At 34.8% G+C, this 26,499-nt stretch overlaps 2 protein-coding genes across 11 annotated transcripts in view; one reads left to right on the top strand and one right to left on the bottom strand.

Moving 5' to 3' along the window:
• The window catches only part of LOC123549698 (MORN repeat-containing protein 1-like), a 65,416-nt gene extending 51,200 nt beyond the window's left edge, over positions 1–14,216 (bottom strand). For 3 of the 10 annotated variants that reach the window (XR_008371251.1, XM_053545044.1, XM_053545046.1), the window contains exon 1: positions 289–884. Coding sequence is in view for 9 of the 10 variants with exons in the window: in XM_053545044.1 (XP_053401019.1) it covers positions 289–712 (424 nt within the window). In the remaining variant the exon portion in view is untranslated. Of the gene's footprint in view, positions 1–288; positions 886–14,127 lie in introns of those variants that run through there. The other 7 variants (XM_053545048.1, XM_053545049.1, XM_053545052.1 and 4 more) reach the window with 4 other exon arrangements.
• A 10-nt stretch (positions 14,217–14,226) lies between these two features.
• LOC123549700 (N-terminal EF-hand calcium-binding protein 1-like) overlaps positions 14,227–26,499 on the top strand; it is a 31,904-nt gene continuing 19,631 nt past the window's right edge. Inside the window, exons 1-3 of the mRNA XM_053545054.1 lie at positions 14,227–14,358; positions 20,979–21,003; positions 25,897–26,005. Coding sequence (XP_053401029.1) covers positions 14,311–14,358; positions 20,979–21,003; positions 25,897–26,005 — 182 coding nt within the window. The 5' untranslated portion in view covers positions 14,227–14,310. The remainder of the gene's footprint in view (positions 14,359–20,978; positions 21,004–25,896; positions 26,006–26,499) is intronic.

Raw genomic sequence — 26,499 nt, 5'->3', positions numbered from 1 at the left:
CCATTTAATTAACAACCTACTATTATAAAATACTAGATTCCACTATGGCATGATCATTATGTTTATGTCATTAGGCACACAGTCATGTTTATTAGTCAGAATAAAAGTTAATACTGTTTTGTGTAATAAATTTCATGAATATGGATTACAAGCATTTAAGATGAAGCATGATTTCTGTTGGAAATATGTATATTTACATTAGAAGATACTCTAATCTTATTTAAAATTTTGCATTGAAAATTATCTAAACCTGAGAAAATTAAAAAAAAAAAAAACCTCAAACTTTACCTTCTGCAGCGACACCTGCATGTTTTCTGATATCTTTTAGATTTGTTTCAGTATTAGCCCGTTTTAGAACACTACTTGGTTGAGTCGTCTTACTTCTGTCTGTTTTTAAACTTTCATTATCTACATGTATCCCCTCTTTATTTCTTTTGCTTACATTTTTGTTTTCATTACCTCCCTTACTCTGCACACTTTCAGATTCATTTCTTTCTTCAATTGTTTCATTTTTTAAAGATTTTAATTTTTTGTCTGCATTTATGTTGGCAATTGTATTTCTTTTCATAAGGCCAACTTTAGCCTTAGTAGCCTCATTTCTCTCACTTAAAATTCCTGCTTTTGAAATAGGGTAGTAGTGAGGTTTGATAATTGGTTTATCCAAGTCTATCTGAGACATTGTCTTTGACTTTTTTAACACTTTCCCTATCATCTTGAATGTTTTTTCTGAGCACACCGTTCTCTACAAAATTTAGAAATCTTTTTACTGAAATGGTATTTTAAACTGTATTTTCAATTCAAATTCACATTTTCCTCTCTTTTTTCCATCAATAGCGCAAGCCTGTTAATGTAAAAGTCCAACACAATGCATATTTCAAGACAACAACTTAAGATGTCATATAAACGGTGCAATGCATTCAACTACACAATGGTTTGTTGACAACGATAATAGACCCACTTGAAATATAAGCCTTTGATTTAAAAGGATATTGGAACAATTAAGACATTAATAAGGTCAAACTGTTTGAACATGGTATACTCTATTCAAACCCTATTGATTTTATAGGAAATACAATACACTGTGATCAATCGGTTAGGCTTTATTAGCCCTGTACAGTTCAAACTAAATTAAACTGTGAGAGAATTATACAACCAGCTGTTTTAATTACAATGTATCTAAGACTTGGTTCAGAAACATTAAATAAAGTCCAACTGACTTGCCCTTTAGTGCTATACAACTGTTGTACTACATACATATTCCACACTGCTAAATCAGAAAATTGATAAACATTATATCATTATTTTTATTGTTTTAAAGATTAACATAACACACCATAACAGTGTAAACATGTTTGACCTAGTGATTTCATGGAGACAAATGTTGTGACCAATTTTCATTAAGACTGGACCAAAAATGTGGCCTCTTGGGTGTAAACAAGCATTTTCTTTAATTTGACCTGGTAACCTAGATTTTGACCCCACATGACCCAGATTAGAACTCGTCCAAGATTTCATGAAAACAAACATTCTGACAAAGTTTTGGGAAGATGGAGCAAAAAACTGGCCTTAGAGTGTAAACAAGTGACCTAGTGACCTAGTTTTTGACCCCATATGACCCAACTTCAAAATTATCCAAGACTTCATGATAACAAACATTCTGACTCAAGTTTCATGCACATCAAATGAACAAGAGGGCCAAGATGGCCCTAGGTCACTCACCTGAGTAACAAACCATAACAGTGTAAACATGTTTACCTAGTGATTTCATGGAGACAAAATATTCTGACCAATTTTCATTAAGATTGGACCAAAAAACGTGGCCTCTTGAGTGTAAACAAGCATTTTCTTTGATTTGACCTAGTGACCTAGTTTTTTAACCCACACAATCCAGATTCAATCTTGTCTAAAATTTTATGAAAACAAACATTCTGACAAAGTTTCGGGAAGATTGGAGCAAAGAAGTAGTCTCTAGAGTGTATATAAGCTTTTCCTTTGATTTGACCTAGTGACCTAATTTTTGACCCCATGTGACCCAGATTTGAAGTCATCCAAGACTTCATGATAGCAAACATACTGACCAAGTTTTAAGAAGATAGAATCAACAAGAGAACCAAATGGTCCTAGGTTGCTCTTGATCAAATTTAATGAATAACCTGCTTTTATATGCGACTTTGATTTGACTGGGTGACCTAGTTTTTGACCAAAGATGACCCAGGGTTTCAGGATTTGAAAAATTATTTACAGAAAAGATGCCTAATGGTAAAGCCAGAGTTACAAATAAGAAAAGAAGTATTGAAACAGTGTATAATTTTCTTGAAAAATGCTGATATAAACTTGTTTGATTGAGGATCAATTTTTGGACAGCTGTGAGGTTTTCATGTATGATATTTTGAAGCTTGTATTAAGTTGTATGAAGATGTATGTTCACATAATGATATTTCTTAAGTAATGGTTTGTTTTAGCATAACACCATTCCACTGATGTCATCTGCCAGAATATACATGAATTGGTCATGTGAGCACTACGTGTTTGTTTCAACAAGATTTTCATTTTAAGTAATCTTAACCCCTCAAACACAGACTTATGCTAAAAACAACCTAGACATCTTTCTACTGTCAGTCTATATCATGAGATATGATTGGAAATGAATTTGAACAAGTTTGTGATTATCACACCTAACAGTTGAAATCTGTTTGAAAAAAATAAAATTTAAAGTAGTAGGAGATAACTGATTTCTCATAATAACTCTAAAAGATGCCTGGATAGGTACCTATTTTTTTTTATATTTCAGTAGACATGTTTTTGCTTTAGCTATAAACAAAATTAGAAAAAAAAATCTGCTCGCTAGAATTTTTTTAATTAAGAAAAATTGTTCACCAGTCCCTGCTCGGCATCACAAAAATGCATATCTGAAGTTCATTATTTCTTGCTGAAATTTAAATTTCTTTTAAAAATAACTTTCTTGATGTAGAAAAACATCTTAGTGACAATTTAATCCATAAACTCTGTATTTTTTGTCAGTGGCAACGTTTTTGCAAGACCTAGAAGTGAAACTCTGATTTTTGTAATTTGTTAAGGGGGTTGTCTCCCTTGTCACCCTGTAAGTCAAATTTGCCTGGAATGGCATACCTTTCTTCATCAATGTTTAGTTCTCTTACATTAAAGAATCATTACAGCAAAAATGAAAGAAATCTGCTCATAGGAAATAATTATGCATCCAGGTCCAGACTTTTAATGAAAAAATACATGAGTTGATTACTTAATATAATAATTAATTCTTAATATCACAAAAAGCGACAAAATACATTTTAAACAAGAGCTGTCACTATGACAAATGCCCCCGAAATGTGCCCAAGAATGCTACAGTTATCTGTGCAAAATATGCCATAATAGTTTAGGTATGAATCATTTTGTGACCAGACAAAAATAAAAAAAATGTTCTCCAAAGGTAACCTTGACCTTGGAGCTATGGGTCTGGGTCTTGCACATGACACATCAACTCATTATGGTAAACATTTATGCCAAATTATTTCAAAATCCCTTTATGGATGGATCAGACACGAAACAGATCCTTTTAACCTTTGACCTCTAAGTATGACCTTGACCTTGGAGCTAGGCATCTGGATCTTGTGCAAGACATATCGTCTCATTATGGTGAACATTTATGCCAAGTTATTTCAAAATCCCTTTATGAATGGCAGAGTTACAGTCCTGACAAGAATTTACACAGATGCATGGATGCACAGACAGACGCACGCACATTCGCACGCATCGATGGACAGTGCGATTTAAATATGCCCACCTTCGGGGGCATAAAAATGGTCGAAAGTTGTTGGCTTTACGTTGGAAAATGATCGGATCCTGACGTTGGTTGGGATCCGAAGTCTAAACGGTTTGCAAATCCAACAAAAATCCAACGTTTATCTGCCATAGGGATTAGAACCTCTAAACAACATCGAGCCGATGTCAAATGTTTACTGGGAGTACTGGTGTCATATGAGAAGGTGTGGTCATGACCCCAATTGGGCTTGAACCCATGATCCCTGGGTTGAGTAGCCGACACCGTAACCACTAGACCACCGCTCCCCTTCTAAATGTTGAAGCTAGGGGTTTGGATTACATGATACATAGCCAAAATGTTATGGTGGTTATGTGTGCCAAGTTATTTCTACATCCAACTATGTATGTACAAAAAAAATTACAGAAAAGTTCCTTTTATTTGACACACATTGTAAAGAAAACATATGGGACATGATTACTCTCTATAGCTCACCTAAACACTTTTATTTAAGCAATCTTACTATTACTTTTCAAAGCCTTCCAAGATCTTTAAGCCATATACATTTAGTGTAAGTTTAGTGGTAACTGCTCAAGAAACATGACCTGTAATATGTAAGAACAATGTAAAATATGGTAAATTTCACTATTGATGGGATACAACAATCTAGTGTTATTGAAGAAATGTTTCCATAGCTATAAACTTGTCCAAACTTACATGGACATTGGGTGATTGTAATTATTTTGAGTAAGTTTCTGGAAGACTGATCAACAAATGTGATCTGTAACCATGTGAATAAGAGCTTCAGTAGGCTCTTAGTTGATGACCTACTGTGAAATCATTAATATTCGTGGAGGACTAATTTTCGTGGATTTCGTGGTTGAGTCAGTCCACAAAATTTAATCCCAATGAACAAGTAAAATTCCCATTCATTTTATGTTCAAAAGTTGAAATCCACGAATTCATATCCCCACGTAATTGCCACAAAATTTCATGCCCACGAAATTAAATGATTTTACAGTATTAGGCCCCTAAAAGTGGATCAACTGACCTATGCATCTGGACTTCTGACCCGGCTTGCAGAACATACTTCTAGCTATTCATGAGAAGACTGTTTTCTATTTTTAGCTCTGACAGCACTTAATGGGGATAAAAAGGAAACATTTGAATAATCATGAGAGTCAGCAAAACCCGATTTGGAAAGTCAGGAATCCCCTTTTGGCTTTCTGAAAGGTTCGTGAAGAGCTAAGAAATAGTTATTTAAATCTTTTACATTTTTCATTTTAGCTCTAGCTGCACCAGGTACATAAATGGTTGAGACTCAAGCAGATCTATTTGCATAAACATAGTAGAGATTGGTATAAAGATGCTCAGACCGAAGCTGGTGAGACCTGTACATGAAGTGGTCATAGGAAGAAGTCATTTAAAGAACAGACAGAGAAAGCAAAATCCTTCAAATACAGACATGTCCAGCTAACTTAGCCTAGCTGCTTGCAAATAGACAGTCTGGTTCTTTAACATGCCCAGTGTGTAGCACTGATACAGGCAAAGCCATCTTTCCTTAGGAAGAACCAGTACAATGTAGTGGCCATTTAATTAGTTGGGAGACACACAGGAGTATCTCAGAAATTTTCAGTGCCTGGACCAGGATTCAAAGTCCTGGCCTCTTGATTAGCAGTCAAGCGTGTTACCACTAGACCACAAGGTAATCTATGTTTGAAGCTCTTGCTGTAAATTAAATGGGTTAAGCGGAACAATCTGATTAAACTTGAGAAAGGTCCATAAAAGAATGCTGAGAAAAGTCCATAAAAGAATGCTCTAGTCAAACTTTGGTGAGGATCCTATAAGAGGTTTGAGAGAAAAAGCTTTTCTATGTATTTCTATTTTTAGATTCAAAAGCCCCTAAAAGAGGTTAACATAATTATGAACACCATACAGCAAAATCAATCCGAGGATACTGCAGACAAAGTCTGGTGAATATCCATCAACAAGCAGTTCAGTTTGTTTGTTTTGGGTTAAGGGCCATTTTTCAACAGTATTTCAGCTATGTAACAGCGAGCCATTAGCCTAATCAGTGTTCCTGGATTCTGTACCAGTACAAACCTGTTCCTAACAGTAATGCCAACTTCCCCACATGAATCAGAGGAGGAGGAGGACAAACAATCTCAGATGCAATGTCTTTTATTACTTGTCAAGGAAAATATATGCCTCTCTTGGGGATCGAAATAACAACCTGACATCTGTTGATCTGTGCTCTACCTATTGAGCTTTAAACAAGTTTTTTTTTATCATCTGACCTAGTGACCTAGATTAAAACTTAGATTTCATTAAAAAGAACCATTTTGCCCAGGTTTCATGAAAATCAGGTAGAAAATGTGGCATCTGGAGTACTGACAAGGTTTTTCAAAGATTTAACCTACTGACATAGTTCTAGACCAGAGATATTTAACAAGTGTATTCTATGATTCGACATAGTGACCAAGATTTTTTACCTCAGATAACCCAGATTCAAGTTTCAAACTAGTTTCCATAAAGATAAATATTCTGACAATTTTTATAAAGATCAAGTTGAAAATGTAGCTTCTATAATGATTTAACAAGGTTTTTCAACAATTTGACCTGGTGATCTAGTTTTGGTCCTAGAGAACAGTTTCAAACTTGACTTAGATTTTATAGAGACAAACACTGTAACAAAAATTAGAAAGATCAGACAGCAAAAGTGGCCTCAACCATATTAAGAAGATTTTCCTGTGATTTGACCTATGGCCTAGTATTTGACCTCAGATAACCCATATTTAAACTTGACTTTCATAGAGAAGATCAATTAAAAAATATTTCCTATGGACTGTTAATGAGTTTTTTTTATGTTCAACCTAGTGGCCTAGTTTGTGACACAAGTAACCAAGTTTTGAGCCTGACCTAGATTTCATTGAGACAAACATTCTATCCAGTCTTTATGAAGATCAAGTTGAAAATGTTGAGTCTAGATTTTTAATAAGGTTTTTTCCTTTATTTTATGTACCGACCTAGTTTTTACCTAGGTGAGTAAAAAGCATTCATGATTCTAGTGTTACCATCATTCCATATTCTGTAGAATGACACAAATAAAATGATTAAAATATTCACACAACAGAAATGTATTTACTCTCTGTAGATCTTTAGTATATGATATCTAACTTAATTATATTCATTTTTGAATATTAGGAAGAACTGCACAAAGTTGTTAGTTGGTTGAGTTGATATAAAATTATATGAAATGAATAACAAAGGAAGGGACACAACCCTATTCATAAAAAGAACAAGTTTCTAAAAGCAATTGCCACCAATATATTAGTTAATGATTGTTGACATTTCTTTTAAGGGTACAGTTTATATTGTTATTGACTGTGTATCAATACAATACAGCTGTATAGACCATCCAATTATTCAGTTCTTCACTATCTACATTTAACCTTTAATACCTAGCCTGCTAAATTTCTAAAATGGACTGGTCCATCATACAATTTGGGCAATACCATTTATTATTCAAAGGGGTGTCCGATAAAAATTTACTGACTAAATAGCAAACAGTGCTGGCCATGATCAGCCTTGGTCTGCACTGGTCACAAAGGCAGAATCCTTTGCTGCCAGCAGGCTAAAGGTTAATGACTTGTACATTTTGTATAAAGATAGTCTGGGAATAGAAATGCTGAACAAGATGCGCATTCTTCCTTAACTTTGCTGATATTATATTTTCCAAATTACTCTGTGGCCAAAATATTATTTTTATTTCAGAATGTTCGCGTCAAAATACAACTTTCTCGTTAAGCCTTATTATACAATATTATAATCTTCAAAAGCCCTTGACATACTATCAAAATGATCTTAATCAACTATTATACACAAATTTCTTTTATTCTTGAAACATTTCTATTGTTAGGTTATTTCCAATCATCCTCAAAAGACCTGGAAACTATTCAGATTTAATTACCTTCCAACTGACATGTTAATCCAGACTTAATGCTAATCTGAAAACTTTAATAGCACTATACAAATATACACCCATAAATAAAGAAATCTGGGTTGTTGTTGCATAAAAGGGGGCATTTATTATTTAGGCCATTTTATTTCAGTTACTTATTTCGTATAATACTGGAGACACAACATGTGCAGTATGTGCCATAATAAAATGATAATCCAATTTCTAATGAATTAAAGGCACTCGCTAGTTTTTCCGGACGGGTCGATATTTACCCCAACACCGTGCCAATTTGGTTTTGATGTAGCTCACTACAGTGTTGGTGCAGTCTTCTGCGCATGCCCGGAAGTGATTATCTAATGTCGCATACGGCAAAAATTCACAAATTATTGTATGTTCGCATGCATTTAATGTACAAAATGTATAATATACTGACTAAAGGTTAGGGTAAGTATCACCATGGTTACAAAATATATATACATTTAAAGTACTTTTAGTTCAAATTGCTTCAATCCGACATATACGGGAGTCTGTTATTTATACCAACGCTCCAACTCTGCATTGAGTCACAGCTGTTTCTAATCACGTACCGTACCTTTACTGTACATTCGTAAACTATAGGTTTTGTTTAAAAAAAAAAGGCGGAAACTTTCATCGTTCTATGCCATCAAAATGCTTCAGAAACACCTTAAAGTCCTATTATTAAGAAACCTGCCATTTGATAATTTTATATATACATTTCTAAGTCATTTGCTCAAACACTGAAAGAGTATTTCGTGCCAACCTGCGTTTTATAAATGCCTGCCACGCCCCATCTCGTTGTAATTTGATTTAAGCGAAATCTAATATGGTGACCTATCAATTTTCTTTTTGTTTTAGATTAGGTAGACATAACCAAAGGTATGTGCAGAGTTTGATTAAATTCTATTATGTGAAACTAGATAAAATAGCAGAAGTACCAACTTAAAACTGACAAAAATATGCAAAAATAGCCCTTAGGTCTGCTTAACAAGTATTCCTTTCTTTACAAAACCATGTTCTTTTGATTTCTCTGAGCATGTTTCAAATAGATATATTGTTTTCCATTATAAAAATGCTTAGATAATCAAATTTATGCTGATTATTGTTCTTTACTGAAATATATTTTAGGATTACAGAAATTTTGAAAAATGTTTAAAATAGCACTATATCTAGGGGCAAATTAAATTGAAACAAAGCTGGTGACCTAGTATTTTTATTTCATTTTTCAATACATCATAACATGATCTTTTAGTACAGAACATTTCATTAAAATCTATTATTGAGAAAGAAATTACGAAACTGTAGCAAGCGTCTTTAAAGGTGTGCACTAGAGTCTCAGTATATGTTTTGGGGGAAATGCCATTTTCAAGGGCAGATGACTCTTTTTCAATACTGGTGACTTATGACTTTTATTGCATATCTTTGTTTCTTAGATGATTGTCCTTAAATATCCAAAGTTTGAAGCAATTCTGTTATTGGGAAAAATTTCACCCACATACAGAGACTCTAGCGTATGCCTTTAATTCAAAAGGTAATATAAACAAGTAACAAGGCTAACTTTAGTACTCACTTGATGTAAAATATAGTAAAAAATCTATAAATACACTCAACAAAATTCCTAATTGGTCAGTTTATATTGTATTACTATTTTGTTAATAATGCATGTATTTACAAGAAATTTCACTGACACATTCTGACATTTGAATAGGTACTGCAGTTAATTATTGATTTATTTTTGGCCGGCTAATGGCCAGCGTAACCGCATTAGGCGTTTTGACCAATATCGCATATTTTGCAAGTGCAGGGCATGCGCACCAAATTGCACTTGTTAGTGAACACTTTTGACATTACTGACGAAAGTCCTACTAGAAAAAAACATATCATTGTGAAATTGACACAAGAGCAACGCGCCCAGGCTGTCGGAATTTTACAACAAATTTACTCAAAATCGGTCACTTTAATGAATTGTCCTTGGGTTAAATTTTGCCAAAAGAGCGCGGATGGTAGATAACCAACGACTGAAGGTTCTTGTAAACAGAAATAAGGTTGAAAATGGAAATAACCATCAAAGTAACAGCTACAAACAAATTAATATTATCAAAATTCTTTTGAAATTGCAAAAATAATTACACACATGTCGTAAATGTGTCCCGGCTAGCAACATTCCAACAGCTCAGTCTAAGACTAAGATGCATTGCTCTTGTGTCAATTTCACCATGATGTGTGTTTTTCTAGTATGACTTTTGTCAGTAATGCCAAAAGTGTAAACGAACACGCCCATGTTGGTGCACATGCGCTGCACATGCAAAATATGTAATGTTAGTCAAAACGCCTAATGCGGTTACTTTAACTGGCTGTGGGTCAGCCAAAAATAAATCAATAATTAGCTGCAGTACCTAGATTCAAATGTCGGTATGTGAAATTTCGTGTGAATACATGCATTATTAACAAAATTGTAATACAATATAAACTGACCAATTAGGAATTTTGTTGAGTGTACATGGATGGGGCCTGTACATGGGGGTATAAGAAAGCTGGTTTTCATATGAATAATGATTGTATTAAAGAATACAACGGGTATGATTACTTGTAAATTTCAAGACGTACTTTTATAAAATGGTAAAATATAGATTAACCTGGTCTACTTAAAAATAATCTGTCACAGTTAGTATAATGTGTATTTTATATTTTATATGAAACGGGTTAAAAGTTCACTTTGTCTGATCAAATAATTATGTGTTTTTCCTTCAGCCTGCTGGCAGCAACTGATTCTGCCTTTGCGATAAGGATGTGTAGGCTGATCTTGGTCTGCACTGTTCCCTGTTCAGTCAGTAAATTTTCAGTGAATACCCCTTTGATTAATAAGTGGTACTGCCCAAATAGAATGATGGGCCAGTCCATTTTGCAAATTTAGCAGAGTAAAAGTTAAACATTACCAATGTAAAAAATACTTAAATAATGGGAGACAACACAAAATCCCTGTTAAATATGTACAATTTCATATAACAGTCTAGTTGTCAAATACCAGTATTCAGTTTCCATCATAATGTACTGAATAACAATTTGACTATACCTAATATCATACATTTTGTAAACCTACAAACAATTGTAGAATTTTAGAGTTTACAAACATGTATATACAACTTTATTCCTCCAAATCAATGAAGAGTCACATATAATAATACAAATATACAAATATTAGTATAAATACAGAGGAACTGTTATTGCATGTATAAAGGAAAAGCAAACAGAGTACAGAGCCTCTGTGTTATTTACAAAATTATTTAACGTGGTTATCATGTCATACATCAGAATATATAATATTTATGTTTCATAGCATTTCCTTAAAAATACACACATTTTAAGGCTTAAAATACTATTGCACATTCTTCGTAAACTACAATAAAGCAATAAAATCCATTGCCATTAGCTTCAAAGAGAGCGAAATAGGGACGAAAACGAAGCTATGATACATGATAGATAATTTTGTGATTTAATGAATACCGTATAACTGGTTATTTCTGCGGGTAGGTAATTTCTGCGATATTTTGCGGGTCTCTTCCAGCCGCAAATTCGCAAATATTTCGTAGTTTCGTATATCCGGTCGCCCCGTTTGTCGCCTCTTTTTACCTGTGTACTTTAAATTACTTAATCAATACACGTATCGTGCTAGTAGCCCCTCGCTTAACTTTTATCGATAAAGATTTGTAACACTAGCAGTAAAGTACAAAAGAATTTATCAGTTTATCGTGTACAATCAGCTAGTTTGGTGTTTTTCTGCTGAAAAACCTTGTTAGAAAGGGCTTCTCGATTCCTAACGGGCCCTTCTCTGATAGCTTGTCACCACAGGAAATAAATGACTGCAATGAAATTGTAAAGTTCATCAAGTAAAAAGAGGGGAAAATATGCAACGTATTCGCCGAAGGATCAGGCACAAATTGCAAAATATGCAAGTATGCATGGACCGACGGAAACATTAAGACATTTCCGCAATGAATTTCCCAGGCTTAGAGAAAGCACTGCGAGATATTTCAGAGACAGGTATAAAATAGAGAAATCCACAGAAATTAAAATTGCGGAAATTAGTATACCCATTTTCATGCCCAAAATGCAAAAATTTGCACCCGCAGAAATAACCAGTTATACGGTAGATCATAAAAACTAAGGCAAATAAGTGAATGACCTTGTACAAGTATTTCCGTATCTTTTATGAAAATTCATGCATGATTGTCTAGTCATACATGTATGCGACTCACATACAAGAGTTTTAGACTAGTCATATAGGCTTAAATTACTAGTCACTGACTAACACAAAAAGCAGTGTATGTCATAACTGCTGACTGAAAAATTACTCTGAAAAACTGTTATTTTGTAACACTCCATTTACTATAAAGACAAAATAGTTAACTCAAAGGGAATTGGTATAACATGAAAGTCTTGAAAGAGGGTGGAAAAACTCTGACAGCTGAAAATAAAGTCTCAGACATGTTGTCCTCAATAGGGATCTACTCAGAAAGATCAATTTTTTTTATTAGTTACAATAACCTAAGAAGCTGAGGTAGAATTATTTCGAAACTTAAATTACTTCAACAAGAAAAGATTGAATTCTCATAATATTTCTACCAAAAATAAAATGTGTAGTAATAGTAGGTTTATAGGCCACTTCCAACAGCCTTGCTGTTGGGTTAACCCTTTAGCGACGTGGTTGAGTGTCCGCCTACAGATCTCGAGGTCCGAGGTTTGAGCCCCAGTAGGGACCTTGGTATTTTCTCTCCCAGGATTTACTTTAATGGTGTCAGAAGTGTTTGACGGACTCGTGCGGTGGGCATGGAGTGTCATTCTGGAGAGCTGGTAAGCTCTAAAAAGTAAAGGGGGAGAAGTGTAGTAATAGTAGGTTTATAGGCCACTTCCAACAGCCTTGCTGTTGGATTAACCCTTTAGCTATGTGGCTGAGTGTCCGCCTACAGATCTCGAGGTCCGGGGTTCGAGCCCCAGTAGGGACCTTGGTATTTTCTCTCCCAGGATTTACTTTAAATGTTTAAGTTTAGTTTTATATAACAAAGTGGGAAGAAATCATTTCATTGATTGATTCAGTTAAAAAGCAGATAAAATTATATACATAACAATCATGTTTATTATATTTCCATGGCAATACAATTTAACAATGAAGATCAACGCATGATGATGCCTGAATTAACTAGTACAAAATTCATTAAAAACATGCCTTATGGTCTAAATTAAAAAAAAGCAGACCTGATTAAATTTGTGAACTTTTTCAAAGTTTAGTCACAATTATTAGCGAGCGTAGCTCGCGAGCAATTGCGCGAAGCGCAATTGCGAGCGCGTAGCTCGCCTTACGGCAATGTGTAGGCGAATATAACAAAGGTGTGCCGAATGGGGGAAAGTGATGTAGCTGAAAAATTTTCCTCTCGTCTGGGCGCCGCCATTTTGGGTGCCGCCATTTTGTTCTACTTCCGTCAAAGTCGGGAAAATTGTTTTTGTTTTTTTTTAATTTTATATTTGAGTTATCTCTATGTTCATTAGGTGTCTTTATTTTTAAAAAAGTTATGTTATGGAAATAATTTCAATTTTGCTTTTATTTGCAAAGTGCGTGTCCATAGAGGACAGGTGCTCACAGGAAATGCTTTGTTGGCAGTGAATACAGAACTTCATTTGATTGCTGAATATTATCCATCACTCAAAAATAATGCAAGAAAGATTTCCAATTGGTAGAAAAAAATATGATTTTGGCCAGAAAATGGGATAAAATGTCATAAATAAGCATAAAGCCATAAGAACGCCACAAACTGGTAATGACGTCACCGTGACACCGGCTTTCCATAAATTTTGCAACGTATGATATTCGCTGTTACAGGTATAATGACACTAAATTTTTGTTTCTTTTCAAGTGAATAGGTTCTCGGAATTGTTTTAAGCAGTGAATAGTTTCTTTGCCGTTTAAGCTACGCTCGCTCAGAGGCTTTGCCTTTTTCATATTAGTTATATATCCGTTATAAAGTATATAAATAAGGATTTTTTTGAAATTTAAACATAGAAATGGCATTATTCTTTCAAATTAACCTTTGTCAGATTTCCCCATATTTACCATGAAAAGTTTGATCTCATTACCTTACTTACTTACTTGTGATTTGGCAATGTGCTTCATTAAGATTATATCCTTTGAGATTTTAAAGACTATGCCATACATATTTGCACCTAATCCAATTCAATGACTTTTTGAACCAGGAAATAACTTTTCAGGTAAGCTTTTACTTGTTGTTTTTGTAAGAAATTATGCTAGGGCGTACAAGAGAGAACATCTCTACAAAAGTAACGTTTCCATGCAAGGCTATTTCCCTGGTAATTCTACCTTGTCTCAAGCATTTATGTTTTTCTCCAACATAAGGTTCTCTCCTGCTCACTGCAGCGGCCATGTTGTTTATGATGACAACGGTAGACTGGTTATCTGGTTCACATGTCTATTTGTGGACCAGTCAGCTAAAAATCCGTGTTATTTGGAATACATTTGTTATTATCCAAAAAAGTACAAATTATGTCGGAGACCACTGTTGTTGAGAAGGGAATGTCCATTTTCCTGGACGTAAGGCCGAGTTTACTAACATTATTTTGGTGTCTAGTCTCTTTTATGAATGTGATCTTCAGTTTCGCGCTGATTTTTTTTGTTTTTATTAAATGATTTCCGGGTGTTTGTTCAAAGTTTCCGGACAGGCTTAGTTCGGATAAATAAAATGGTCAATTGATCTCTTCTGTAATTATTTATTTGAGAGACAGTCTCTTGATAATCAGATTTAAACATTGTCGCATTTATAGGACAAATGTTATGTGCTCCAAAGGCACACATTTTCCTTAATGTGAAATTGTGAATATTTCATGACTGATAATCTGATAATCTGTTGATAAGAAAACCCGAAAGGAAGTGTCTAGCAGTCCAGTAACTGGACGCCTAGCCTACGTTCTAGCCGTTCGGTTAGCGGACGGCTAGACACTCCGCAGTGGATTTTTGAGATGCCCGGTAATAGATTCCTTAATGAATCAGAAATGATATATGTTATTTACTAGGCATCGGTTCCCTAGACTGCGAACTTATTCGTCCGAAACCGGTTCTCTAAGCAAAATACCGTGCATAGGCTAGGGAACCGGAATTTTATTTCTATGCATAATACTGCCGAAATCCACTTTGTTTCTTGGTAAATGTCATGCATATTATTATCTTAATTAATTTTACCATGCCCTTGCATTTATCTGCGTTTACTGTCTCCCAGAGTGTACTCGCCGCATATGTACCGTGTCTGCCGTATTCAAATGATATAAACTAGTACGAATAAATGCGTGAAAACTACTTTGCAGTTTTTAAATGTTATTTGCTTTAAACTTGTACTATGTTTAAATTATTTAAATTTAAAATAATATTGGTTTGTATTTGCGTCATTACATTTTTATAGATGAACAAACTAATTTAATTGCCCTTAAAACTTCATACATATTCTTTCATCACTTTAAATACTGGTGTGTAATACCTCGACATTTCACGTTCAAAGATATGTAATCAATACTGAAATTACTTATTTTGTTTTAATCGTTTCTTTTATTGACCTATACCTTTTAAGTAGTTAAAATTTCAAGTTTATTTCGGCTCCAGTGTCGACGATTTCGCATTCATTCGTACTAGTTTATTTTATCATTCCAATATGGTGGACAGTATGCTGCGGGTACACTACGGGAGACACAGTAAACACAAATAAATAGGGCATAGCTTGCTGAAATGGTAAAATTAATTAACTTATTTAGATAAGAACATGCACATGATACTTACCAAAAGAAACAAAGTGGATTTCGGCAGTATTATGCATAGAAATAAAATTCCGGTTCCCTAGCCTATGCACGGTATTTTGCTTAGAGAACCGGTTCCGGACGAATAAGTTCGCAGTCTAGGGAACCGATTCCGGTTCTCTAGCCACTGCCTATTTACTAACAGAGATTTTTAGCTCGACTGTTCAAAAAATAGTAGAGCTATTGGACTCGCCCGTATGTCGGCGTCAGCATCCCAATTTGGTTAAGTTTTTGTATGTAAGCTGGTGTCTCAGTAACCACTTATGGGAATGGATTGAAACTTCACACACTTATTCACTGTGTTAAACTGACTTACACTGCATAGGTTCCATAACTCTATTTTGCTTTTTTTCAAAATTATGCCCCTTTTTTGACTTAGACATTTTTGGTTATTAGTAAGGTTTTGTATGTAAGCTGGTATCTCGGTACCCACTAATGGGAATGGATAGAAACTTCACACACTTGTTCACTGTCATGATCTGACATGCACTGTGCAGGTCCCATAACTCTACTTTGCATGTTTTTAAAATTATGCCCCTTTTTCGACTTAGCTGATTTTGGTTAAGTTTTTTATGTAAGCTGGTATCTCAGTAACCACATGTGGGAATGGATTGAAACTTCACACATTAAAACGAAAGTTGGCAGAAATCAATAATGGCGAAATCGTCGTGACGTCACTCATTAAAATCTGTTCATCTGGTGGCGGGCAAAACAATGTTTTTATGGGATCGCAATTTTTAAATTTTAACAACTTTTTCACTGGATTTTCAAAATTAAAACTGTTTTGAAATATTAACAATTTAGTATTCAAATATTTTTTAAATGAATAACTGTTTTAAATGACATGTATTTAATTTCAGTAGCGGAAGTATGATGTTCAAAACTTTTAGAAAAACAGTAGTTAAGCGTTCATAATTAATCCATAAATTTCATTTCAAAATAATAGTCAAAATTAATTTATGAATTGCTTGTTTTATAAGCTTTCCATTAAATAAATAAAAAAAAAAATTATAATTGTGTGTTTTAAGAATTAAAGTTTAGGCCATTAGAAAAACATCACTTTTTACAAAATAACATGGATGTTCGGCGATCAATGTTTTACCATTTCTAAAAATAGAAGGTCGGTGGATTTGTATACAAACACGATCTCATTTGTTTTATTGACTGAAAAATCAGTAATCTATTCGAGACGATGAAAATATACTTTGGTATGTATTCACACAGTATTTTGTTTACAAATAAGTATTGATATCATAAGTAAATAACAGTTAAACGATATAAAATCATACTTATTCATTAAGAAACCAATTACCGGACAGCTAGAAAATCCCCTGAGGATTTGCTAGCCATCCGGTAACTGGACAGCTAGACACTTCCAACCTGAAAGGGAGCTCGAGGAAATAAAAAATTTACAAACTTTGTTGGAAGTGTCTATTAATTGGCATGACAGTCATGTTGATTAGTAAAACAACACTGCAACAGATGATCATATTTCATACCATTTTTCTCATTACTTAAATTATATAATAATTGAATAATTCATCAGTTGTAATTTGTAGAGCAAATAAATCAAAAGAATGCACAGAAAATGTATAGCTGCATTTTTACCTTAATAAGTTACAGTAATTATTAGATCTTAATGTCATGTTTCTTACTTTTAATATTAACCTTTCTTAATCAATTTAAATCATACACAGTTATTGAACATAATAATTATAGGCACCAAAATAGTATGCTTTCGCTTAGAGGGATGGTACATGTAATATTACAACATGAGAATTATAAATATTAAAGCCATCCCAATAAGGGGATTGTATAAGGCTTATTCCTGGGATATTATTGCTTCTTTAAACAAACTGTTGTTTTTTGGTTTGTTTTTTTTTTTCAAATAAACTTACGGTATATAACAATTTGTCAAATAATTTTTCATTTTTGAAAATTTTTATTTGCTTAAGCAAAATTCCAAATAAAATTTGGATTTTGTAATATGAAAAGTAAGTTTTCTGTCTTATTCTTCCTTGAAATTACATTGCAAATAAGAATTCTAAAATAATTCAAGAACTTTTCAGGTGTGTTGATTTCTCTTTCATTGATTTTCATTTCTTGAAGTAATTGGCCAAAATATCTATCTTTCAAATGAAAGACAATGTTAAATTAAGGAGAAATTTGTGTCTTGATAATTATGTCTCCCCCAGGAGACATATTGTTTTTGCCCTGTCCGTCCGTCCGTCAGTCCGTCCGTCCGTCCTTCCATCCGTCCGTCCGTCCGTACGTCACACTTCATTTCCGAGCAATAACTGGAGAACCATTTGACCTAGAATCTTCAAACTTCATAGGGTTGTAGGGCTGCTGGAGTAGACGACCCCTATTGTTTTTGGGGTCACTCCATCAAAGGTCAAGGTCACAGGGGCCTGAACATTGAAAACCATTTCCGATCAATAACTAGAGAACCACTTGACCCAGAATGTTGAAACTTCATAGGATGATTGGTCATGAAGAGTAGATGACCCCTATTGATTTTGGGGTCACTCTGTCAAAGGTCAAGGTCACAGGGGCCTGAACATTGAAAACCATTTCCGATCAATAACTGGAGAACCACTTGACCCAGAATGTTGAAACTTCATAGGATGATTGGTCATGAAGAGTAGATGACTCCTATTGATTTTGGGGTCACTCCGTCAAAGGTCAAGGTCACAGGGGCCTGAACATTGAAAACTATTTCCTATCAATAACTAGAGAACCACCTGACCCAGAATGTTGAAACTTGATAGGATGATTGGTCATAAAGAGTAGACGACCCCTATTGTTTTTGGGGTCACTCCGTCAAAGGTCAAGGTCACAGGGGCCTGAACATTGAAAACCATTTCTGATCAATAACTAGAGAACCACTTGACCCAGAATGTTGAAACTTTATAGGATGATTGTACATGCAAAGTAAATGACCCCTATTGATTTTGGGGTCACTCCATTAAAGGTCAAGGTCACAGGGGCCTGAACATTGAAAACCATTTCCGGTCAGTAACTGAGAACCACTTGACCCAGAATGTTGAAACTTAATAGGATGATTGGTCATAAAGAGTAGATGACCCCTTACGATTTTGGGTTCACTCTGTGAAAGGTCAAGGTCACAGGGGCCCGAACATTGAAAACCATTTCCGGTCAGTAACTTGAGAACCACTTGACCCAGAATGATGAAACTTTGTAGGATGATTGGTCATGCAGAGTAGATGAACCCTAACGATTTTAGGGTCACTCTGTTAAAGGTCAAGGCCACAGGGGCCTGAACATGGAAAACCATTTCCAATCAATAACTTGAGAACCTCTCGACCCAGAATGTTGAAACTTCATAGGATGATTGTTCATGCAGAGTAAATGACCCCTATTGTTTTTGGGGTCACTCCGTTAAAGGTCAAGGTCACAGAGGCCTGAACATTGATAACCAGTTCCGATCAATAACTTGAGAACCACTTGACCCAGAATGTTGAAACTTCATAGGATGATTGAACATGCAGAGTAGATGACCCCTATTGATTTTGGGGTCAGTCTATTAAAGGTCAAGGTCACAGTGGCCTGTTCATGTAAAATCATTTTTTGGAAATCACTTGAGAACCACTTGACCTACAATGTTGAAACTTAATAGGATGATTGGACATGCAGAGTAGATGACCCCTATTTATTTTGAGGTCACTTGATCAAAGGTCAAGGTCACAGGAGCCTGAACAGTGACTTGAGAACCACTAGGCCAAGAGTGTTGAAATTTAGCGGGATGACTGGACATGCCAAGTAGATGATCCCTATTGCAGCCAACCATCAGTGTCTCTTTGACTTTCGCTCCTGACCCCTATTGACTTCTTGCCTATAGGACTTTGCATTGGGGGAGACATGCGCTTTTTTACAAAAGCATTTTCTAGTTTAATTATTTAATATCAACCATGCAGCTGTTTATATTACCATACTATGTGAAGAATGACAAAAGGCTACGTTATTAGCATAATATCTAAACTAGTTTGTTTGAATCATGTGCAGACCTGTCTAGTTAACTGTGAAATCATAAATATTCGTGGGGGACTAATTTTCATGGATTTCATTGTTGAGTTAATCCATGAAATTTAATCCCAACGAAGATGTAAAATTCCCATTCATTTTATGTTCAAAAGTTGATATCCACGAATTCATATCCCCAGGAAATTGCCATTTTGACCAAAATCACGAAATTTCATGCCCAAGAAATTCAATGATTTTACAGTATCTAGCAAAACATGGTGACAGTCACAGGACCAAAGTTGAAAGGCCAAACAATGCAAGGACCTGTGAGTCAGAAACTACGCCAGTCCAAAGAATGCAAAATTGACAGCAGATCCCTTCTGGCATTTGTCAGTTTTCTCAGATATCTGTAGAACTGCCAGTACATATTTTTCGGCATGAAGATATCTGTCCATCCATTCATTCTGAATGACCACTTGTCTTGTTGTCGACTCAGAGATAAATTGAAACCTAACCTAATAGAGTTAAGGTAAACAGTCGGACTTTAATATGGCTTTATGCTGTCTATTGTTACCATTTGTACTGGCAGCTAATTCTACAATCTGACAACAAAAGAGAAAAAAGATTGTAGATACTTGTCAGAGACTGAGTCTCAGGATGGAACCATGTAAATTAGTATAGTTGCCTCATTTGTTTATGGCATTTAGATGAAGATAGATCACATTTGTTGTTTCATCCAGGTTGCGGTGGATGCAGAATATCATCACAAGTTTTGTGATGGTGCAACTTTTGTTTAGTGTCTGCCAGCCGGCTTGCAATCATCTGACTAGTGCTGCTGGTTGTTTTGTAATTGCTCTTGAAGAAGCTGGTATAGCAACACTGAACAATTTCCAGTTGTATGATGCTTCTCTTTAAATTGGGTCCCAGCAGGAGCTGGCATATTCTAAAATATGCCTGGTAAAATTGGGCCTTGGTGAAATAGTGTTCTGTGAGCAACTTGTCAGATTCATACAAAGAAAGGCAAGGCTGTTATTTATCTTATTGGCAATGGTGGACAATGTTTTTACAGTCTTGATATTAGCCTAAACACTGAAATGGCCAATACACTAGATCAAGTTAATTCTCAAGGACAGATCCAAAAAAGTTAATGTAGTTGACTGCAGTATCTCAGGTGATCTACATGTTATATCTCTAGGGTTACACCACAATGCTCATTTGTTGGCCCCTGTCTCCTGTTATAATAATGTCCTACCTGGCTCCATTAATAATGTCCTACTTTGCTCCATTAAAAGTAAAGCAAGGTTTATTTTTAGGTAACCCCATTTTCTTTTGATGCACAAACTACATATTACAATAAAAATTATACGTCTGTTTTTCCTCTTTCAGGTGTTCAGGAGAGCAGACAAGAAGGGTAGGTAACTCTTTAACATTAAATCAAGGCTAGATAGTCGCCATTGAACCTGCAGTGTAGAATACAAACAGACAAAAATGTACAGAGTTATATCATTTATTTTAAGTGCATAATTATGTAAATCCAGGTAAAGGAATGAAAAACAATTTTAAATATATTCTAAAAGAATGTTCTCTCTGTGACAGTCAGAATGTTAGTAAAGTCAATAATGTTCTCTCTGTGACAGTCTGAATGTTGGTAAAGTCAATAATGTTCTCTCTGTGACAGTCTGAATGTTAGTTAAGTCAATAATGTTCTCTCAGTGACAGTCTGAATGTTGGTAAAGTCAATAATGTTCTCTCTGTGACAGTCTGAATGTTAGTTAAGTCAGTAATGTTCTCTCTGTGACAGTCTGAATGTTGGTTAAGTCAGTAATGTTCTCTCAGTGACAGTCTGAATGTTGGTAAAGTCAATAATGTCACATTTTTCATGAGATCTTTATGAAAGTTGGTCAGAATGTTCATCTTGATGATATCTAGGTCAAGTTTGAAACTGGGTCACGTGCGGTCAAAAACTAGGTCAGTAGATCTAAAACTAGAAAAACCTTGTGACCTCTCTAGAGGCCATATTTTTCATGAGATCTTCATGAAAATTGGTCAGAATGTTCACCTTGATGAAATCTAGGTCAGGTTCGAAACTGGGTCACGTGGGTCAAAAACTAGGTCAGTAGGTCTAAAAATAGAAAAACCTTGTGACCTCTCTAGAGGCCATATTTCTCAATGGATCTTCATGAAAATTGGTCAGAATGTTCATCTTGATGATATCTAGGTCGAGTTTGAAACTGGGTCACGTGGGGTCAAAAACTAGGTCAGTAGATCTAAAAATAGAAAAACCTTGTGACCTCTATAGAGGCCATATTTTTGATGAGATCTTTATGAATATTGGTCAGAATGTTCACCTTGATGATATCTAGGTCAAGTTCGAAACTGGGTCACGTGGGATCAAAAACTAGGTCAGTAGGTCTAAAAATAGAAAAACCTTGTGACCTCTGTAGAGGCCATATTTTTCACGAGATGTTCATGAAAACTGGTCAGAATGTTCACCTTGATGATATCTAGGTCAAGTTTAAAAGTGGGTCATGTGCCTTCAAAAACTAGGTCATTAGGTCAAATAATAGAAAAACCTTGTGATCTCTCTAGAGGTCATATTTTTCAATGGATCTTCATGAAAGTTGGTCAGAATTTTTTATCTTGATGATATCTAGGTCAAATTTGAAACTGGGTCACGTGCGGTCAAAAACTAGGTCAGTAGGTCTGAAAATAGAAAAACTTTGTGACCTCTCTAGAGGCCATATTTTTCATGGGATCTTTATGAAAATTGGTCAGAATGTTCACCTTGATGATATCTAGGTCAATTTCAAAACTGGGTCACGTGTGGTCAGTAACTAGGTCAGTAGATCTAAAAATAGAAAAACCTTGTGACCTCTTTAGAGGCCATATTTTTCTAGAGATCTTCATGAAAATTGGTCAGAATGTTCACCTTGATGATATCTAGGTCAAGTTCGAAACTGGGTCACGTGGGATCAAAAACTAGGTCAGTAGATCTAAAAATAGAAAAAACCTTATGACCTCTCTAGAGGCCATATTTTTCATGAGATCTTCATGAATATTGGTCAGAATGTTCACCTTGATGATATCTAGGTCTAGTTCGAAACTGGGTCACGTGGGGTCAAAAACTAGGTCAGTAGGTCTAAAAATAGAAAAACCTTGTGACCTCTCTAGAGGCCATATTTCTCAATGGATCTTCATGAAAGTTGGTCAGAATGTTCACCTTGATGATATCTAGGTCAGGTTTGAAACTGGGTCACATGCGGTCAAAAACTAGGTCAGTAGGTCTGAAAATAGAAAAACTTTGTGACCTCTCTAGAGGCCATATTTTCATGGGATCTTTATGAATATTGGTCAGAATGTTCACCTTGATGATATCTAGGTCAAGTTCGAAACTGGGTCACGTGCGGTCAAAAACTAGGTCAGTAGATCTAAAAATAGAAAAACCTTGTGATATCTCTAGAGGCCATATTTCTCAATGGATCTTCATGAAAATTGGCGAGAATGTTCAGCTTGATGATATCTAGGTCGAGTTCATAACTGGGTCATGTGCGATCAAAAACTAGGTCAGTAGGTCGAAAAATAGAAAAACCTTGTGACCTCTGTAGAGGCCATATTTTTCACGAGATGTTCATGAAAATTGGTGAGAATGTTCACCTTGATGATATCTAGGTCAGGTTTAAAAGTGGGTCATGTGCCTTCAAAAACTAGGTCATTAGGTCAAATAATAGAAAAACCTTGTGATCTCTCTAGAGGTCATATTTTTCAATGGATCTTCATGAAAGTTGGTCAGAATTTTTTATCTTGATGATATCTAGGTCACATTATGCTCAAAAACTAGGTCACTATGTCAAATAATAGAAATAATGACGTCATACTCAGTTCAACACTGGGTCATGTGGGGATAGGTGAGCGATTCAGGACCATTATGGTCCTCTTGTTAAAATGTTTAGCTTGACTATTCCAGAAATTAAAACCAAACTCACTTTTATGGTTTGATTATTCCAGAAATAGTTAGAAATATTACACTTACCCATTAGAATGTGTCTGCATATGTGTCAGTGTCGGCCTCAGCATCCTGATTTGGTTAACTTTTGTAAAAATCATATCTCAATAACAACCTGTTGGAATAGATTGAAACTTCACACACTTAATTACTGTGATGAGGTGACTTGCAATGCACAGGTTTCATAACTTTTATTTTTACTAAACTATTTTTCAGCGACACCGTCTAAATTCGTTTTCGTTACCTATGCCACGTGACTTCAGTTTGCAAATCAAACTACTTGATAACGCATTGTAGATAATTTATCAAAATGGAAAATTTATGCAACACTCTGCCTGATTGGACGAGAGTGTCAATTTCTTTCACTCTGTTGATTGTGCTACGCTGAGTGAAATGTAGACAAAGCGTTTATCCTAAACGACGCTGTTCACAGTTTTAAAGCTAACTTTGGCTCAGTATATTTAGCATGAATATTGATATATCTCAAAATGATAAGTAAGTTTAATAAATATGATAAAAACCTGTTCAAATACCAACATATATCAAATTAAAGAAAGAGCTGAATACGGTCTGTGTTTCACATGAATAAGGGTGTGATAAGAGTCTTTTATGTAGAGAAGTGATTTTTAAAAGATTTTCCTTGTTACAATTGTCGTCTGTATATGAAAAGGTTTCTTGCTTTTGTGACTTATTCAGATTGCATATTAAAATGAGTACTTGTTTGCTTTGATATATTTGTTATAAATTATTTAACTGATTTATTATATATGAATATTTTTCTTTAGGATGGTATGCAAATATTGAACTCAGTTGAAATCTGTTTTATTATATATATGCTATATAATGACTGAATCTCATTACACTGAAATGAAGGTACGCTGCATACAGTTTATCTGTGTGATATGACTACGGTCAAACTTTGCTTATGAAACAGAAATATTGAAATAATTACAATTGTATGTTTTGCTTGACCTTCACTTTTTTATAGGTGTGACGTCATTGTCCAAAGATTCATGAATAGCGAATATGCATTTGTTAAAGCGGGATCAGTTGGCCTATTTTAGAAATGAATAAAAATAATAAATAAAAAAAATCCTTTAATTGATTTTTTCTCATGTATTCTAATCAAACTTGATTTGTAGCATCTTTATTAGGTCCGCAGCCAACTAACAACAGCTGGGACATTTAACCCCTTTTAGGGGCTGCTATAGCTAAAACTAGAAATGCCTTTATACAGCGTCTCATGAACAGTTTGGTGGATCTTTGTCATACTTGGTCTGGAGCATCATTATAAGGTCCTCTTCCAAATTTATTTATATAGGAACTTGGGCCCTATTAGGGACCACTATAGCTAAAAGTAGATATGCCTTTCTTCGCATTAACCACTAAAATGTGATGGACTTTTATCAAACTCGATTTGTAACAATATCGTAAGGTCTCCTGCTATTTTGTTACAAATGGGGATAGGGACCAATTTAGCTAAAAATATAAACACGTTTAATGACCTCTTCTCATGAACTGCTTCATGAATCTTCATCAAACTACTGCTGTAATTATTCGTCTAACCCTACGAAACCTTTGCGAAAAATTAAAAGAGAACAATTTAAATTGTTAAAGTGCGGTGTTTAGTTTTGCAAAATGTTAGATGAAAGATGAATGTTAGATGAAAAATTCATAAACTTCTTTCCTTATTACAATTCGCCGACCATCATTTTTAAAGATCTTTCTTGTTGTGTCTGAAATCATTCATTCTCCACCTCGGATTTATAATATTATAGAGTAGTTGGCAGTTACATGTTGAGAACAAGTTTGTATGGATACAAAGTCCAGCAAAACTGGTTAGGTTAATTGCCCACAGTTACATACATGTTTATAAATGAAATACTGCTGAAAAATCATGCTAAACCAAAAACAAAATGTAATTTCATCAGTCAATTATCAGAATCTTTTAACCTTTAGCCTGCTAAATTTCTAAAATGAACTGGTCCATCATTCAATTTGGGCAATACCATTTATTATTTAAAGGGGTGTTCACTCAAATTTACTGACTGAATAGCGAACAGTGCAGACTGATCTTGGTCTGCACTGGTCGCAAAGGCACAATCACTTGCAGCCCACAGGCTAAAGGTTAAATAAACGAATATATTGTTCTTCAGGTCATGTTTTAAAGGTCATGGGACCAAAACCATTAACTCCTAAATGATGTAAGGAAGGCCAATATATACTTTAAAAGGATGCATTCATCACTGATGTATTCAGCTCTTTTTTCATTGCAACTGCAGCTCTTGCAATATATTTCAGATGATGGGAAAATATCGTGGGAGGAGTTTGTAGCCTTTTTCGCTGATGGAGTGATGAGCAAAGAAGAATTAAGAAGTCTTTTTGATGAGATTGACACACATAAAACCAAGTAAGTTGTCATGTTGTTTTTATATTTTCACTTATGCCACACATAAAACCAAGTAAGTCTTCGTGTTGTTTTGCTCTTTTCACTTACACATAATCTAAGTGCTGAACAATTTAAAGGTTTATTTATGGAAACTTCTTAGGAGTGAAGGAGCATACTATATGATGGGGAAGAACAGTTACTGTAGATTGAAGGCATTGGGAGTATTAAGTGCCCATTTAGAACAATTATGTTTTTAAGTGGTTTACTTGAAGTTAATTGTGGATCATTTATTTCAAAATTTTACTGGTTTAGACTGATATCAGTTTCACGATTACAGATAGGAAAAATATGTATGAGTAGATTTTAAGTTTTCCCAGTGCTGCTTTTCTAGGAATGAAAACATTTCCTCAGCAGGTTACTTGGTAAAATTTTGATCTTACATAAAAACAGCATCGAAACATTTGAGCCGCACCATGAGAAAACCAACATAGTGCATATGCAACCAGCATGGATCC

This window comes from Mercenaria mercenaria, chromosome 6 (assembly GCF_021730395.1).
Source record: "Mercenaria mercenaria strain notata chromosome 6, MADL_Memer_1, whole genome shotgun sequence".
NCBI lineage: Eukaryota > Metazoa > Mollusca > Bivalvia > Venerida > Veneridae > Mercenaria > Mercenaria mercenaria.
Note: the sequence above shows the minus strand (reverse complement) of the source record. Positions and strands in the feature narration are given on the sequence as shown.